General features: G+C 37.9%; 1 protein-coding gene across 1 annotated transcript in view; it reads right to left on the reverse strand.

The window, feature by feature from the left end:
• Positions 1–20,279, reverse strand: part of LOC132106527 (mannosyl-oligosaccharide 1,2-alpha-mannosidase IA-like) — a 112,460-nt gene that overhangs the window by 34,523 nt on the left and 57,658 nt on the right. The window contains exon 5 of the mRNA XM_059512286.1: positions 4,850–4,944. Within this exon, the coding sequence (XP_059368269.1) occupies positions 4,850–4,944 (95 nt within the window). The remainder of the gene's footprint in view (positions 1–4,849; positions 4,945–20,279) is intronic.

Below are 20,279 nucleotides of genomic sequence, written 5' to 3' on the forward strand. Positions count from 1 at the left end.
AAGCACAGAAGATTCACAAATGCATACAAAATTCAGAAATGCACACAAAATTCAGAAATACACACACAATTCAGAAATGCAAACAACATTTACAAATGCGCTCAAGATTCACAAATGCACAGGACAAGATTCAGAAATGTATTTCTGATGCACACACACATATATCTTGATTTACAAACTGCTTCCGGTCTGTGAACTTCACTGCATTTGTGTGTGAATTTTTAGACTCCCCTGACTTTGCTCGACACACAAATGCCTTTTTTTAAACAAGTAATGATCTGCAACCAATCAGATATCTCCCTTGTTTATCACAAGAATGCACCCCACGTGGGGGATTGTTTACTTATAAGCCAATAAGCGAACGACTCACTTTCCTCAGCGAACAATTCACTTTCCCCACACAGCGAACGACTCACTTTCCTCAGCGAACGACTCACTTACCTCACGCAGTCGGACACCCACCTTGCGCAGCAGGAGACTCACTTTCCGCAGCCGGAGAGTCACTTTCCTCTCTCAGCGAACAACTCACTTTCCTCTCGCAGCGAACGACTCATTTTCCTCACGCAGCGAACGATTCACTTTCCTCACGAGTCACGCAGCGAACGATTCACTTTCCTCAGGCAGTGATCAACTCACTTTGCTAAGCGAACGACTCACTTTCCTCACGCAGCCGGTAGTGTTAATTTCGTCACCTATTTTTAATTTAGTCTTAGTCTTGTGCCAAATGTCCTTGTTAGTTTTAGTCATATTTAGTCATTCACATATCTTTTTTTGTCAGTCAAGTTTTAGTCGACTAAAAGTCTCGTCATTTTAGTCTAGTTTTAGTCAAAAGAAAACTCAAGGTATCTTAGTCGACTAAAAGTCTTTTAATTTTAGTCTAGTTTTAGTGAAAACATTTTAGTGTTTTTTTAAAATAACACATTATTACTGATAAACATTTCAGTAAAAAAAGTGTTTCACATATCTCAAACATTGGTTAAATGTCATAATTACCTGACAAAATACACTTGTTGAATGATTTTTGTTGGATGCAAATGTTAAATGTGTCTGGTTTTCAAATTCTGATTTAGGAGACACATTCACAAATGATTAACCTGATCACAATTTTTTACTTTATTGATACTGCTTTTAATCGTAATGCAAAGACCGGTCATCGGGACATAAGCTGTCATATACAATAAAAGAGCCTGCGCAGCAACAGGAAATATAATTTAACACAAAAAGCCTGCCTAGACGGTGGACTTGCGCTCAGGAATTTTTTTTTTAATTTTGTATTTTTTGAGCGGCGTGTGGACAAATTCTTTTTACGCACACACTATTTTATTTCTTGATAACAGACCGCTGCTAACTATAACACACAAATATCGAGCCTCTTCCTTCGACATAGCATGTCGTCGTCGCTCACTCATCACTCGTGTTCGCTTTGGGTGTTGTGCGTTCAGCAGTTTCGTGTTGCAGCCACAGGCTGGCAGCAACAGGAGTATGAGACCTGTAACTTCTAACTTGAGCAACAGCGCGAAGCCGCAAACTCGTTCTGAATTTTTAAAGGCGTAACAGTTGATGAAAAAGCAGAGACGATTGTAGATGAAAATGAAGAGATTTTATCTTAGTTTTTATTTTATGCAAAACATTTTCGTCTCGTATTTTTTCGTCAACAATAATGCATGTTAATTTAGTCTTAGTCAGCGTTTTTGGACAGTGGTGCAGTCTTGTCATCGTCTCGTCTTGGTCATGAAAAAAAAGGTTGTTGACGAACATATTTCGTCTCGTCTCGTCTGACGAAATTAACACTAGCAGCCGGAGACCCACTTTTCGCAGTCGGAGAGTCACTTTCCTCTCGCAGCGGACCACTGACTCGGTCTTCATGTAGGGACTGAATATTATAATTAAAGTGACTTCTATATTGCATCCAAAAAATATTTAGATATATTTAAATATTCAAAAAGGTGTATTTTTTTTTTTTTACTTTCATTAAAATATTTCAATAAAATGAAATAATTGCCTATAGCAAATTTATGAATCCATGGTTAACTTTTTTTCTGCAGTCACTGGGCTATATGTATTGAGACATTTCTAAATTTATATTTTGTAAAAAATAATAAAAAATAAACCTGAATTGTAATCTAAACATCTGTATTTTCATACAATTTCATAAATAAATAGGCTATAATATGCCGCACCACAGGCATATCGCGCTGTGTGAACGGGTTCATGTGATTGGCTTATAAGTAAACAATCCCCCATGTGGAGTGCGTTCTTGTGATTGGCTAAAAGAAGGGAGATATCTGATTGGTTGCAGATCATTCCCTGTTTAAAAAAAGGCATTTGTGTGTCGAGCCAAGTCAGGGGAGTCTCAAAATTCACACACAAATGCAGTGAAGTTCACAGACCGCAAGCAGTTTGTAAATCAAGATATATGTGTGTGTGCATCAGAAATACATTTCTGAATCTTGAGTGCATTTGTAAATGTTGTTTGCATTTCTGAATTGTGTGTGTATTTCTGAATTTTGTGTGCATTTCTGAATTTTGTATGCATTTGTGAATCTTCTGTGCTTTTTAAATTTTGTGTGTGCATTTGTAAATTTTGTGCGCATTTGTGTATCCTGTGTTTGTATTTATGAATCATGTGTGTGCATGTATGAATCCTGTGTGTGCATATGTGAATGTAGTGTGTGCATTTATCTTTATTGAGACTCTTTTGGCTCCATACTTGAGGGACATATATTTCTTCATCTCGCAATCTTTATTTTATTGCAATGAATTGCAATGTCTTAAGGTTCAATAAACTGTTCCATTTTTTAAAAAAAATAGATTTTTCTGACTATTATTTCATGTCAGGCTTTACAGGATCAGTGTCCTGCAACTAACATTATAAAACAGACAGCTCAAAATCAATTCTTACTGGATGAGTTATGTTTGAAGCCACTATGAAAAAAAAACAGCCAAAATACATACAACCATGATGCACCTCTATTGAATATGAGACACATAGAAAAATCTTTACTCATTGACACTGACGGCCACATGGTGTATACACAGTCAAATCCCTCAAAACTACTGTTTATCTAACTACATAAACATCTGCCTTGAAATTTACTTGTTTATGATTAAAACCTCACGTGCACTGCAAAAAATCTGTGTTTGATTATGAAGAAACAAACATGAATACATAACCATACTGTATATACATTTTTTAGATGATATGAATATGTGAATCTGCTTTACAAGCAATAATGTTGTAAATATTGTTCAGTTTTTTGCACAGACTGATTGTTTAGCTTCATAAGACCTATTGATCTTCAATAATAATACAAAAATATCTTCAGGAGCCACAGCTAGGGCTGCACAATTAACAATTGTTTGGCTTCCAACGATTATGAAAATCCAAAATTCGAGATGAAATGATCATTGTACCCCATTCCCATTTCCCCCTTGCCAGCCGTTTTGCTTCTCTATAAAAGCCCAAACTTAATGTGCAAATCAGTAAAATCATGTAACGTGATTCTCCCAAAATAGGATGTGCTTAATTTATTCATGTTTATAAAATTTGTGCGTGTTTTTATAAGCGTGAAATAACTTGCGCTGTTCTGTGTATGTGCTCCGACACGGACATGTAAAGTAAACTTTTAGCTTAAACTGCCTGCCTAAATGGTGAAATACATGCAAAAGAGTGTCAAAATGCTGTGCTTGGTGATTACTCATGTAAACAATTGTCAGTTATAGATTAAATAATCGTAAACAGTTGAATGATTGAAAATACGTTTGTAACAGAATATTGGATCCATGCGGCTCTTAAAGTGACAGTGGGTAATATTCCTTATGGCGTAACAAACAAAAAAAGACAAAAGAGAAAATCTTTTTAATGTAAAGTTTAATTCTTACAGTGAAGACCAAGTTGTTTTATTTTACATTTGATTATTCAATTTCTGTAGTATGCTGTTAGCTGAATACTTTAGACGTTTTTACTTAAAAAAAGGACTTTTTGATTCCATTTGTACCTTTTTATGAAAACCCATAGCTATGAAGCTGGATATGTGCAATGCTAACATTAAAAAATCTCAAGTATTCAAATCTCGCAGCATGTTAAAATTGTTTTGAAGTCATAATATTCTTCAAGTAATTGAATTGAAAATTACTTTTTATTAATCGGAACTATGCAAATTTGTGTGAAAAGGAATAAAACGTATAGAGTTTTACTGCCTCTAGTGTTCATTTATTGGAGACTGCAGTGATATGTACTTATTGGTACGTATTTCATATCTCGCGAAGAAGTGCCCCAGGTATGTTTTTTAAATGAAACCAAGAATAATCATCATGATAATATTGACCTAAATAATCATGATTATGATTTTTGCCATAATCAAGCAGCCCTAGCAAAAGCTATTAATTTTGTCCAGCCTATATATGCTTTTATTATATGCTCTTAGGTGACAAATAGCAGCTGACTTGCATTTAATGGATCGCCAAGGACTACGGTTTCAGCTAAACTGTTATACTGAAAGAAATTCACCTACATCTTGGATGGCCTGAGGGTAAGTTAACATTTTTGGGTGAACTGTCCCTTTAACTGATATTTCTGAGACCAAGGTAGATGAAATATGTCAAAGCAGTCAAAGAATCGAGCTGCAGAAAATGGCTTCTGCAACAAAATAATCCGAACCCAACTGTTTGTTCATTATCATATCTCGGAAAGCCAGGTGCAAAGGTGACAGAGAGCCACTGCTGGGTTTGAGGATTCAGATACACCACTTGCGAGTCAATAAGACATGCAGTGGAAAGATCTGACCTGCTTGGCTGAAGAAAGCCTCAGGAGTTCATGCGGAAATGTGTTTGTTTGTGCGTCACTGACCTCTTTAGGTTGAGAAGAGCCCAAGGGATGCCAGTCGGGGTCTTAAAAGCCGGCAACAGCTTCTCTCCTAGTTCAACAGCTTTTCTCCTGAACACCTGAAGTAAAAGAAAGACAGACAAACATACAGAGGTTAGTCTAACCTCATACGTACACAGCAGCGGCAGAGCAGTGTGACCTATGGCTGCCCCTGCATTCCCATAAACTCACCATATTTATTTTATAAGTCATATTTGCATGATACACAGAGTCGACTGGGAAAGAGAGTCACTGATATTCTGCTGAGGGCAGGATCCGGGGACGGCTGATAACAGCAGATAAGACGAGGGCACGCAGCCCGCTGTAAACCTGCTGCCTGCCTGTCATCTTCAGTCTGCTACCTGGCCCTTCATTCCACTCCTGACATTTCAAACCATCAGGGAGCCGCTATGAATCCCTCAACCAGCAAATATGCTGCATATCTTTTGATGATATCCCACTGAGCCCAAGCGGACTAATCTGGCTTAAGCTCTTTTATACAGAAACAGAAATTTAGTTTAAGTGTTACGTAAAGGGGCTATAGTCAACACTTGTGTTTAATTATTAAAATAAAAATAAATACATTGTTATAACTACCACTCAAAAGTTTGGGGGCAATACGATTGTTTATGAAAGAAGTTAATACTTTTATTTAGAATGGATGCATTAAACTGATCAAAAGTAACATGACAATCACAATGTTACAAAGAAATTCTGTTTCACACATGCTGCATTTTTAAACTGTTATAATGAATTTAAATAAGGAAATATTGTATAACATGATATATAATCAAAATTAAATAATACAGAAATAAAATGCTTCAAATAAAATAATTAATTGTTCAGATTTTGACTGGCTATGGTGAATTTTTTGGGCTGTCACAATTAACACAACTAGCTATAACAACATACCTCTATTAAAAAATAATACAGTTTAAGTTCAGTATAAAAAATTCTTAATTTGTCCAAGAGTCACACAAATAATTCACATTACAATAAAACCTTTGATAAAACAAAAAAGAAATCATATTAAAATGACCACAACTCTCTCATATTAAATACAATTTGTCATCAAAACACATGCTTATGTAAAAAAAACAACAACAACACCACAACAATTTAGCCTGCCGGGATTCCTGCCTCAAAAAAGTTAGTCCTGCATCTTTTACGACTCTCTTTCTGTGAATACACCTTTAAGTCTTTAATATTCAAATGGACAGCTTTCTACATTATGTACCGATTAAACAAATATTGAAGATATACACTATTTTTTGTGCAAGGTTTCAGCTTTTCTTCTTCTTTGAAGGGTTACTTTGGCGGAGGAGGTGAGCAGATCTGTGTCAGAGGGCCAGGTTTACTCATCCCTCTTGTAATTCATCCTGTGAGTCAGAAAGCCCACAAAGCAAAGGTCCCCAGAGCAAGGCCAGATCGCTGCGTGAGAGCCTTTTTAAACACCAGAGAAGCAGACGGCACCGGCAGAAATCAAGCCGCAATGCAATGACTTGTCAAAATTTACTGAGGAATAAAACCAGTAAAACAACAATCATACAACTGGAATTAAATCATGGGAAATCAGAGACATGATGCATCCAGCGAAGAGTTAGTATCATCTTAACACACTACCGATCATAATTACCACTGTACGACTCTAAATGAGGATGTCTTTTCCTCCAAGTCCGTCATTCTGTATGCATATCAAGGATGAGGTCAACACATTGAAACTCATCGCTCTGTAGAGTTTTCCCTAGCGCCTCGACGGCCTAGATGAAGTTTGTGTGCTCGCCCTTGCTCTTCAAACACAAGGTGAGCCGTTATCTCGTCCAAGCGAATTCACTTAGCAGGTTGTCTGGTTGGATGCCGCCAGCATTCGCCACGTTCAGCGCTGCATGTAGGCAGGCTAAAAAGAACATTTGAGCCTGTGGACTGTCATTCCAGATTACGATGCCATCAGCATGAGCACAATCAGGGATTATGGGAGAGCCGATCACTCAAATCGTGCCATCACTTTGATCAATGCCTGTAATAAAACCCCTGTGCCTCAGAGTAAACAAAACGAAACAGAGCAGCCCTGCTAGACATTTTCAAATAAAGTCATGACAATGTTCAATATATCAAAAACAGTCAGGCTTTAATATAAATGAGGACTGATGACCACAGCATGTTGCAGATGTTTATGTGGTTGACTTACATTTTTCAGTGGCGTCTGATTAGGTTAATTAGACTACTTACAAAATTAAGCATTAAATTAAGTACTTGCCCATGCAAAACTCTATACTGTGATGCTTTAGCAATAACGAGTACCATATTTTCCGGACTATAAGTCGCACTTTTTTTCATAGTTTGGCTGGTCCTGCGACTTATAGTCAGGTGCGACTTATTTATCAAAATTAATTTGACATTAACCGAGAGAAATGAACCAAGAGAAATGAACCAATAGAAAACATTTCTGTCTACAGCCGCGAGAGGGCGCTCTATGCTGCTCAGTGCTCCTGTAGTCTACTGTACACTGAAGACATAGAGCGCCCTCTCGCGGCTGTAGACGGTAATGTTTTCTCTCGGTTCTTGGTTCTAAATAAATGTGACTTATAGTCCAGTGCAACTTATATATGTTTTTTTCCTCATCATGGCGTATTTTTGGACTGATGTGACTTATACTTAGGTGCGACTTATAGTCCGAAAAATACAGTAATTATAAAAAATAAAAAGAAATAACATGCATAGCATACATTTGTGCTGTTATGTGTGACCTTGGAGCATGGGTATATTTGTAGCAATAGCCAAAAATACATTGTATGGGTCAAAATTATTGATTTTTCTTTTATGCCAAAAACCATAAGGATATTAAGTAAATATCATGTTCCATGAAGATATTTAGTAAATTTCCTACCATAAATATTAAAACGTAATATTTGATTAGTAACATGCATTGCTTAGAACTTCATTTGGACAACTTTAAAGGTGAAATTTTTTTTTTTTTTTTTTTTGCACCCTCAGATTCCAGATTTTGAAATAGTTGTATCAAGACCAATATTGTCATATCCCAATAAACCATACATCAATGGAAAGCTTATTTACTCAGCTTTTAGATCACGTATAATTCTCAATTCTGAGAAATTTACACTTATGGGTGGTTTTGTGATCCATGGACACATTTATTATCATACTTTGCATCTAACAAGAAATAAATAAAAAAAATCGGTTAAATATTTAACTTAATAAAAAAATAAATATTAATGATAACTATTATAATAGTAGCTTTGGCTTCTCTTTTTACATGCATTTGACAATAATAATAATGTATGCAACAAGGCATATTTTTCACAAATTACAAAATTAAGCATAATTAAGTTACACTCGCCCAGGTAAAACTGTTTAGCAATAACTATACCTTATTATGAATAAAATACTACAAATAATAATAATTAATAAAAATTAAAAAAAAATCACAGTATTATTTATATTTTGTGCTATAACACACACACACACACACACACACACACATATATATATTATATATATTTTTTTTATTTATTTATTTATTTTTAATAAATTTTTTATTAAGTGTGAAAAGTAATGCTGGAGAGAGAAGTAAAAGCTGGTCAAGCAGAATCTATAACTTGAAGGTTGCTCAAGTGTCCTGTGTCACTTCAAGGTGTAAGTGCAAGTGTGTATGAGCGTGTGCAAGACTACAAGTGACTGCTGGTCGAGTGCTAGACGTCCACTAAATGAGATAAATTGTCTTGTCAGATGGTGACATGAGAAACTCATGAGCTTTTACCTAGATTACTGTTAGGACTACAGGTAATGGAGCCACCTGATTCTTTCAAAGCCCTCCAAAACCTGCAACGCTCAGCCAGAGATAAGTAAGATCCAGGCATGGAGACGAGCGGACAGAATGGTTCAAGAAAAAGCTATGAAAGCAAAGCCCTAAAGCTCGAGACAGCTTTGACAAAGGTTGACATTTACTCCACCGTGATGACCAAAGCTCATGCAGAGGGAGCACAGAAAAGTGCACAGAGACATGAAAATTCACCTAAACTATAAGCAAAGGTGCTGCATACAAATGAAGGTTTGTTGAAGTATGCAAATTCATTCTATCATTAACTTTTAGCTCTGCACAAACAAAGTGGACAGCAGTGATGCTTTGAGACAAATGTACCGTTCTAGTGACCTTTATTATTACAAAATGAAAGTGATGCTTCAATATTTCATTAAACTGAGTGAATTTTCACAGATACGTCTGGAACCCAGATTTAGGTCTAAAAGATTAATTGCTGTGTGGGAGAATCTATTATCAGATCAGTCCAAAGTAAACCAGGCAGACAAAACAAGGTCAACATTACCAAATAAAAATCCCAGAAGCCGTTAGCCCAGATGAACTCCTTTTACCAAATTAAAGGTGCTTTTAATGCATTTTTAAACATGCTATGAATTGTTATTAACCATCCAAACAGGTAACAGTGGTCTTTACCAAAACAAACATTACTGTTATTATTGCTCATACTTAGTTCTACCTATTTGAAATAATGGCCATCATTAAAATGTTACATTTTGACTTCTTTTTGGTTTTATATGGGAGTGATACTCGCACCTGTGTATACACACACACACAAACACACACACAAACAGACACACACACAAACAGACACACACACACGTGCACACATGCACACAAGCACACACTTACAGTAGAAGAATAAAACTAAGGCAAAAAATTCAATGAGTGAACAAAGACTAAAGACTTCCTCTCTTCTGCAAACATGTACTGCATGGCATGAAAAATTGATTTTCACCAAGGCCTGAAGTGAAAAACTACACTTGATATCTTTCTGGTCTTAGAGCATGTAGAGAGACAATAGTCACCTGTTAATAAATAAAACCTCGTAAGTGAAACAAGAATAAGAATCCAAGCAGATGCAAAAGAGGTGTTGAACACTGTACTGTGCTAAATAGTCACCTCATGTCACCTGATGCAGTAGAAAGCATCATTTGACATTTAGGGTCTGATACAGTAGATCATGCAGGAGAAACTTCTGAACGCAGCACCTGAAAAGCAATTTCTCTGAACATTTCAGCATATTTATCTTAAGTCAGCAGAGCGGGACTGCTCTAGCCCACGAGGCTCAGCCTTTAGCTCCAACAGCGTATATGCAAGAGCTAGACAGATGAACTATGACCAGAGAAAAAGAGCGTTTAGAGACAAAATGAAGGAAACTATTATCCACGCAGGAACTTGTGGCACTGTCATTATCAGAACATTAGTGACCATCAGTTTGAAAAGCTTGAACCCAGAGCAAGCAAAAGATCATTTAAGAGAGAAATCAAGGCTTCTACTTATGATCTTACAAGTTCGTTTATTTCGATTATCTCCCAATTAATTGACTACTAACAATTTATACATGTTGATTTACATATCTGAATGAAAAAAACATGAATTCCTTAACATTGCAATATATGTTTATTGCTCTTAAAATTGCAAAATAAAAGACTGACTAAGAATGCATTACTTTGCACTTGTATAGAGATCCATCCATCCATCTTCTTCCGCTTATCCGGGGCCGGGTCGCGGGGGCAGCAGTCTAAGCAGAGAACCCCAGACTTCCCTCTCCCTAGACACTTCCTCCAGCTCTTCTGGGGGGACACCGAGGCGTTCCCAGGCCAGCCGGGAGACATAGTCTCTCCAGCGTGTCCTAGGTCTTCCCCAGGGTCTCCTCCCAGTGGGACGCGCCCGGAACACCTTCCCGGGAAGGCGTCCAGGAGGCATCCGGAACAGATGCCCGAGCCACCTCAGCTGACCCCTCTTGATGTGGAGGAGCAGCGGCTCTACTCTGAGCTCCTCCCGGGTGACTGAGCTTCTCACCCTATCTCTAAGGGATCGCCCAGCCACCCTGCGGAGAAAGCTCATTTCGGCCGCCTGTATCCGGGATCTTGTCCTTTTGGTCATGACCCAAAGCTCATGACCATAGGTGAGAGTAGGAACGTAGATTGACTGGTAAATCAAGAGCTTCGCCTTGTGGCTCAGCTCTTTCTTCACCACGACAGACCGGTACATCGACCGCATTACTGCAGAAGCTGCACCGATCCGTCTGTCAATCTCCCGTTCCATCCTTCCCTCACTCGTGAACGAGACCCCAAGATACTTAAACTCCTCCACTTGAGGCAGGAACTCTCCACCAACCTGAAGTGGGCAAGCCACCCTTTTCCGACTGAAAAGGGGGCCTCGACAGCCCGATCCCTGGACACGGAAACTAGCTCCAGGGACGTGGAACGTCACCTCACTGTATAGAGATAGCATTCAATAAAACCTTGAAGCCTTGAAAACACATAGCTTACTGAAACAAGCTTACTGAACACATAGGGCCTAGCTTACAGAAAAAAAGTTCTTCTTTCAGATGAAAATAACAACAACTTGATGTCTAGCATTCAATAAAAAAGTTCACCCAAAATACTTGTTTAGAGCAATTGAAAGAATACAGTAACCAATGTAAACTTTAGGGCTTTAAGCTAATACAGAGAGTGTTTTTCCAAAAAATAAAAAATAAAAATTAACAGTGGGAGCCAGCAGCCTGTCATGTAGAAAAAAAAAATCTCTGAATGCTCCACGTAAAACTTTGGCGTTCCGCCCTTTTTCTATCGTGTCTAATGATTTTGGTTAATATGCACGAGGGAGAGAGAGAGAGAGAGAGACAGCGAGTGAGAGAGAGAGAGAGAGAGAGAGAGAGCGCAAGACAGCGCTCGTGTAGTTTGAAGACTGTGAGTGCGCGTGAAACTTGGGTGTTTCGCCCTTTTTCTATCGTGTTTAATGATTTTGATTAATATGCACGAGGGAGAGAGAGAGCAAGAAGCGCTCGTGTTGTTTGAAGACTGTGAGTGCTCGCGTGCAGCCGGGGCTCTCTCTCGTACGCGCCCTGTCAGGCGCAGCACAGTCATTATATTCTACATCACTCACCGATCAAATAAGGCTTTGACAGCCGCCAAAAAAAAGATCAATGCAGAAAAACCCCTGGATTGGTTATATAACATTGGACAGAATGTTGATCCGGCCATCGCGTATATTCAGCGCACATAAGGTAAACGTTTTGCAAACGTTTTGTAGAGAAATAAAAACAGGTCGACGAATCGATGCGCATATTTTGCATCAATGTATTTTTTGCGTCGACGTCATTGATGACCTCGACGCGTTGTCCCAGCCCTACTCTTGAGTCATACAGCTAATGAGAGACAGATGAGGCAAGTATGTCCATATATATATATATATATATATATGTCCATATATATATATATATATATATATATATATATATATATATATATATATATATATATATATATATATATATATATATATATAGCAGACGGATCCATATGCTTTTGAATCGCTCTTGTGGATGATGTCATAGACTGATCAATCTGCACAGTGGTGCTTCAATTCGAACGCACCTAATGGCGGAGGGAGGCGAGACGTCAGGGTGAGTAATTAAAAATACTTCAACTACTTTAAAAGCCAACATTTGGGCACATTTCGGCTTTTATGAACAACTTTTATGACAGCCTTACTGTCAACCACATGTCAATTCAACAGCATTTGTAATTGTTCCAAATTAGAAATGCTTGGCAATTTCAAAAAATGTAAACAAAACCTTGTTGAGAACGGTTTAATCAAACAGTTGCGGCCTTTGTGAGGATGATGGAAAGGAACTCATCTCTCTTCACACCAGATCTTTTGTAACTTTAGAGAAAATACTGTAAAAATAATATATATTCAAGATAAATACAGAGTGAAGAGGACTGCGCTAAATGAATAATGAAACCTGTGATATTTCCCCAAGGTTGGATTGGGAAACCTGAGTGAGTAAATTACACCCAGAGCTCCAGTCAACAGCTGCTCTGTGCTGGCTTCCCTTTGGCCGCAATACAAGACCTGCTGTAATAACATACATTTGACATAATTTGAGTTTCTGTTGATTAAACCAATCTGTCTTTGAATTAACCCAATTTTTTCGTTTCAATGAACTATTCCAATGAACTAATGTTAAGGAAAGGTAAGGTAAGTTAAAGTTTATTGCTGTGTAGAGGACTAAAGGCACACTGTAAAAACTTTTTGGTTTTTAAAGTTGTAAACAAAGATTGTTGGAAAATACTAAATACGAAAATGCTATTTTACTTTTTCTACTTCAAAATTTAATTTAATGTGTTTCTTGACATTTCTTTGTAATTGTTTGTGAAAACGGTTTCTACACCATTTTCATGCAAAATTGTCAACTTACCAGCTTAAGTAGTTGAAACATTTTTGGAAAGTTTGATTATCTAACTTAAAAATGTGATCTTATTATCTATTTGGAAAGAAATGTCATTCATTTTTTTCCCCCAACATGACTGCAGTTGTGTTACACAGTATTAACACAGTCAGTGTGAAAGCAGTTTCTTTAATTTAGCATGATGTAAAACAGGCCCGATACTCACCTTTTCCAACTTATTCAGTCCGATAAAGAACACAACAGAGATCCGCCGACATAATTGTGCTTCTGCAGGCTGCTGCGTTCCTTAATTTATGAATAAATTCTGTATAAATGCCAGAGTTTGTCTGCCAGACGTGTACAGCGGTGTGACAGACAGCTGAGGAATAATTGATTCCTCTAAGCCTGAGCAGGCATCTTTTTAATAGGACAGATATATGGTAACATGGGGCCATTGTGCTTATAATACAACAGGGATGAATAGGCGGTCAGGCGGACTGAAGCAGAATTTATCAGCAGCAGATCCTGTTGCAGCTCTTTTCAATAAGACACTGAAGTCTCTGTGTTCAGACACTGAATCGGCCTTGACATTGTGACACATCATATCAAAAGAACAGGGGGAAAATTCTACTTGTAAGAATAAATAAATAAAAAATACAAGCTTAACCATACCAGTAAGCTAAAATGTGCCAGAAAACACATTTCTGTGTTGGCTGGCACCAACATTTAGTTGTCAAGGGCATGTCTGGAAATGATAAACAGTGTAGTCATACCGCAGCCATTCAGATGAAAATGAGGGGCTGGTTGAAAAGACGAGATGGATGGCATGAGATGACAGGGACGAGAGATAGATGGAGAACAGGCTTTCAGCATTGTGATGAAATAGGCCACAGGGACGCACCTGTGCTCACTGATAAAGCAGAACTAGCCACACTGACCCTGAACGTCATTTCTCACCATATCAAAAGAAGAACAGGAAGCGCTGGTGTGATCTTACAGACCACTGCCGAACTACAGAATGGGGTTGTCAAGTGCCGTACTTTGACGCAGAGACCATAAGAAAAAAATACTGATATTAAAAAGTTAGGGCTAGGTACAATTTTCTGAAATAAATAAATAAATAAATAAATAATAATAATAATAAGTTGATCAAATGTTACATTAAAGACATTTATAATGTTATTTTGGTTCAAATAAATGCTGTTCATTTGAAACATTCTATTCATCAAAGAATTCTTGAAAAAAATTAAGTAGCTTGACCGTTTTCAACATTGATAATAAATGTTTCTAGAATATCAAATCAGCATATTAAAATGAATCTGCTTTGCCATCCCAGGAATAAGTTACAGTTTAAAATATATTAAAATATAATTTTTTTTTAAAATCTATTTTATTTCACATCGCATTAATATATCACAGTTTAACTGTTTTACTGTATTTTTTATCAAATAAATGTAGCCTTGGTGAGAATAAGATATTTTAGCAATCTCAAACTTTTGAATGGTAGCTTACCACAGACACACCTGTACCAAGTATTGGCTGTTTAAGACAAAGCACACAATCACAACAGAGCAAAAGATACAATCAAGTACTTCATTTGCTGACCTTCACCCAAAGGCTTTCACAAAAGGCACACTTGGATCACTCTCACAAGACGATAAAGTGGCCCGAAAGAACCAAGATCAGATTGGAGGAGACACTCGGTGACAAGAAGAAAGGAAGGACTTCTGTCAAAACACTCTGTGAAAAGACATCAACGATAACATTTTCCTTTTCCTCCCTCTATTTCTTCTGTCTGGACAAGATAAGTGTGTGCATGAAGGTATGACGGAGAGAGATAACTGAAGTTCTAGAGTCTGTTTGACTGGCTCAAGAGTCATTGGTTTTTGAATCATACAACAACGGTCATGCTGTTTGTGTGTATCTTGCATGCAGCTATTGAACACAAAACTACAGAAAGATGAGTGGGCTTTGTTTGGTTTCACACTACAGAGACCATTAAACTCCAGTTAAAGCAAAAAAAATGGACTGGTTTTGCCGTGTTTCACAAGCATCTGTTGTGACTTCACAAGCTCGTATATACATCAGGATTTCTATTCTGTAAGTTATCATACTCGCCTTTCACATATATACAGTACCACTGTAATTTACGCAAAGCATATATATGCGCCTGAGCAAAACAACTCTGGACTATCAATAAATATTGTGAACCTACACAGAGTAAAAAAACAACCACACAAAACAAGAAAAACAAAAATTGAAATGCTCTCAGATTTCTTGACATAATAGACCACATTGCATGAAGTCGGGAGCCATGCTAAATCTGATGATGCAAGTTGGTGACCTTTTTGGAGAGGCAGACAACGGACAGAAGAGACTGCCATTGCATTGGGCTCTAAATGAGAGCGGTGAAATAAAACCCGCTGTCAAGCAGAAACTCTCGCAAGCGTGTTTCAGCGGAGACTTTAACCTTTAAAGCACCCACAACAGCCAAAGGAAAAGAGAGAACTGGAGCAGAGTGATTCTATCAAACATATCAGCCGATGAAATATCATGCTGACTGCCTTTGTGTTGGCATGCCCTAGTGGGATACACTTCAGTACAAGTTCAGCCACTTCCTGAAAAAAAATACAAATAATAATAATAATAATACATCAAGGTTTTATTGTAAGGTGTAAAGGTGCAAATAATTTTTTGAGGTATTTAGCAACAATCTGAGAGCAGAGTTTAGTGCACTGAAACATACAGGCCTTTTATTCACTCTCAAATACATAAATATATGAACCTGACAAACAATACAGTAAGTCATTTCACTGCAAAATAACAGCGTGAAACTTTTCCACAGGATTTTCCCCATGGTCCAGTACAGTCGCACATAGCAACTTATTCTGGTTAAGAAAAGTAGACCATCTCAATCTCTCCCAACTGACTAGGGCTGCATGATAAATCGCATGCGACATTTAATGTGCATCATGTTAGTAAAGCCGGTTCTGTAATCAGCGGTAAATCTCCATCACCTGTGCACTTTCACATGGAGCTGCATTAACTACACACAGTTGTTGTTCACTGACAAACTGCGCAAAATGTGCAAAATATGATCGCAGCTTGTCATTGAACAACAGCTCTGTTTATTTAATGCTGCTCCATGTGAAAGCACGCAGGTGATGGAGATTTACCGCTGATAACACAACAGGCTTTACTGACGAGATGCGCATTAAATATCGCATGCGATTTATCGTGCAGCCCTAATAAAAACCAACCAGAGCTTGTTTTGTTTTTATGAGGTGTTTAATAAAAGGTAAACATGACACGAGGTATTAAAAGGGAAATGTTCAACAAAAGTTTGGTGTGACTAAAAATTATTTTGAAAGATATTAATACTTATATTCAGCAAATATTGTCAAAAACAGCTGATGCTTAATATTGTGTAGAAATAAAAATAGAAAAATCCAAAGAATAGCATTTATTTAAATCAGAAATCTTTTGTACCGTTCTTATTGTGTCTTTACTGTAACTTTTAAATCAATTTATTGCATCCTTGCTGAATAAAAATATTAATTCCTTTCTAAATTAAAACTTACTATAGAGTGCTTTATAAAAAATAAAGTACCATGCTTTTACGTTGCTGCTGAACTGTGTAAACGAAGCCCGAAACAAGAAATCTGAGCTGTGATTCGATGGCTGGAGTGTCATCTATTTGCTCAGGTGACATGCGCCTAAAACTACAACAAACAAAACAGCCTCACACAGTTCTTCAAACAATACATTTGCCAAGCAAAATAATGCAAATGCTGATGGGAAGAAGGGGCTGGAATAAACAAAAGTGGACATTAAAATAAAGAATTGCATAAGGGATCAAAATACACAGTATGAAGTCTGCAGTCTGCGAAGGTGTCAAGATGCCCTAGTGGTACCCGAGCCACAGGACCTGCCAACAAACCTATGAAGATCTGTTCTTAAACCTGTTCAAGCTGTGATAATCCTTCCAAAACTTCCACCGACGTGTGACCCCTTTCGCATAAACCAATTTTCGCCCCATCAGGGTATCCCATGGTGCGAAAAGTTGAGTGAGACGCAAACACAGGGAGTTGCCTTCCGGCAAATGGAAGGAATGCAAAGTAACGTGGAAAATTCCTCAGACAGACCGAGGTTTGGGCTTCAAGTGCTTGTAACAAACAGATCGCAACAGTAATCATGCATGGTGCATCTAAAAATACCACGGCCTATTAACGCTGGAGATTATGCTAGTGGCTTCTAAACGGCCTGACCTCGGTAATCCAATTATGTGAGTTCAGGACTAAATGGCCAGAGCTAAAGCAGCAGAAAACGCCTGAATGGAGACAGGAAGTGGAACTAGACATGTTTAGCACCTTCATATGTGTTTAAAGGCTGAATTTTTGATGTAAATAAGAGGTTTTGTTATTGAGAGATGAAGAGTTGACATGGTGAGACATGACAGTAATGGTTGGACACAGATGGCAGTTAAAACTTGCCTTGTTGAACATGTCTAGGAGGTGCTCTGATGAAACTCGGGAATACTTTCAGTCGCCCTCGCCAAAACAAACACCCTGGCATCAGTCCCAAGCCTGAGGGGGCAGATCTAAGCAGTGAATCATGACTTAAATTTGATAAGAGGCAGACAAAAGCAATAAAGCGGGAGGCCCGGATTCAGTATGTTCGAATTAGAGATTTGGCCGACTGCGAACGTTCCACTTCTACGCCTCAGTGAGCACCAGCTCATGTCCAATCAGACACCTGCTGAGCGAGGAAAATCAGGCCAAATGCTCTGAATGCAAACCTCTTCACCTTGCAACCTCCTCAGATGGCCACCCGCAGAGCCACGCATTCGCAAGCAACTCGGACGGCAACAGGTTGGAAGAGTCGGAGAACAAAACATCCTGAAAAACCAACAACATGATGGAAAAGAATTCAATAAAAGTGGCAAGTGGCCACTTATTTCTGATTGCGTTTGTGTTGCTGGTGATATAGTGTGAAATTGCAGCTTAGTAAAGCTTGTTTGAGCTCCGTCCAGCTCAGCTGTGAGGGCTGAAATGAGTCTGAGTCCTCCAACTGTCCTTCTCAGCAGCTGGGCCTGACCTTAAACCCCAAAGCTGCCGCCGGTAGAGCTGAAATACGATATGCAACAATACGTCACATGGAGCACTGGAGAAAATGGAAGGGTAGAGAAAATGAAAAATATCACCACTAAAAGATATAACTAAATCAACCGGTTTCTCATACGAAAACTGAAGGGGCCAGATGTGAGAGCAGATTTTCCAATGCAAATTTTGCCCTTATCAATGTGAAGACTCAGGTCAAACGGCTTGATGGACAAGCCATTTGTGGAAAGGGTAAACGAAAGACTGTTATTTCATATAAACTGCTTGGAATAATTAGAGCATCCAGATGAAGTGGGCCTTCATTTGCCCTCACTGAAACTAGCTCCATTTGTCACGATAATGGATTTTTTTTTCATTTTCAGGCAGAGAAAAACGCAGCGTTCAAGATGTTTCTCGTAGTTAGAGAGCTGCTGCTTTTTCTTTCTGTAGTGTCAGTCAATAAAGTTTTCCTGTGATTATGGAGTAATATGAAGTGCTTTTCCCTGGGGCAAGTTTACATTTACAGATTTTACATTAATAGCCTAATTAGCCCTGAATTGTCTTGGTGTGATTTGAACAGCAGAACAACAGGTCTTGTCTTAATTGAGATCTCAGCTACAGAAGGCTCCGTAACAGCACTTCGACTTTCAGCCTATGTCTGTCTTTTCGTGGTTTTGAAAGCAGTTTTTTATGCTCTCCTAAGCTGCATTTATTCATAAAAAAAAATACAGTAAAACAGTAATACTGTGAAATATTACATTAAAGGGGTCATAAGCTGCTTCTTTAAAGATCATTATTTTGTGTATTTGGTGTAACAGAATATGCTGACATGCTTTAATGTTAAAAAAACACATTCTTTTTCAATTACTGTAAATTATTGTAGGTCCTCTATGCCCTGCCTCTCTCAAATGGTAGATTTCTAGTCCCTCCTTCTGACAAGTACAGTCTGCTCTGATCGGCCAACTGACCCAGTGCATTGTGATTGGCTGAACACAGCAAGCACTCGTCGGAAATGTAACACTACTTTCCATAATCACGAGCTTCTTCTTTCGAAATAAATGTAAAGACAGTTAATAATGTCCTTAGTTTTACCATCAGTTCAAGCCCAAAAGGGGAACAGAGTGACATGACAGACACAGCGATGAAGCTCGTATATGTTTGCAGTACACAAGCCACTGACGGTTAAGACAGCTCGCTCACACACACACACTCTCTCTCTCCTAAATGCATCTACTTTCAGAAGGCCAAATAAAGTGCATTTGCATTCGCCTAGAAACACACAGCATCTCCCTGACATGGCTGTTACAAAACTAACTGCACTTACTGAAACCACGCCTTCTTTCTTTGTGTGAACATTTGGGCAGCATTATGCAAATATTTCCACATAGGAACATAGACATGTGGGGGCGTGTTTAAATGAGCCGTTTTAGAGGGGTGTGGCAGTCTTAACTTTGATAAAGAATATCTCTTTGGATTTGAGACTTTAGTCTTTGCAACTTTACAGATCTTTATGCACCAAGAGCTTGTAACACTCCAAAGAGAAAATTTTAAAAAGCATAATATGACCCCCTTAACAGCTTTCATAGTCAGCTGTGTTAAATTGTATTAAAATTTATTATTTTATATACATCTTGGCTAATGCAACGATACAGGAGCTTTTGTTTACTATTAGCTATTACTTTTTATTCAAGGTTACAATTAAAGGCTTAATTGTAACTGTAACAACATAGACAGACTACGACTATAATGTGTATGGGCTCCAGTCTTATTCTTCCCACTGGTCACTCTTTTGCGACTAACTTTCTAAGTTGGTCGCATGAGCACATGATTTGGTAGTAATTATTTTTTCTTCATTATGTATTTATTTATCCGTGTGCTACAACATGCAATCAATTAACGCATGCTGATGAACTTTTATCATATTTAATAGTTACATGGAAACGAAAGTGGTTGACATTCAACACGTTTTTTTTCATCAATACATCTACACACCTTTCAGTTTTTTAAGGCTAAAACAAAAAATGGATTCATTATTATTCTTAATTAAAAAGCACAACAACAACAAAACAGTAAGATGCA

This window comes from Carassius carassius, chromosome 27 (genome assembly GCF_963082965.1).
Source record: "Carassius carassius chromosome 27, fCarCar2.1, whole genome shotgun sequence".
Taxonomy (NCBI): Eukaryota; Metazoa; Chordata; class Actinopteri; order Cypriniformes; family Cyprinidae; genus Carassius; species Carassius carassius.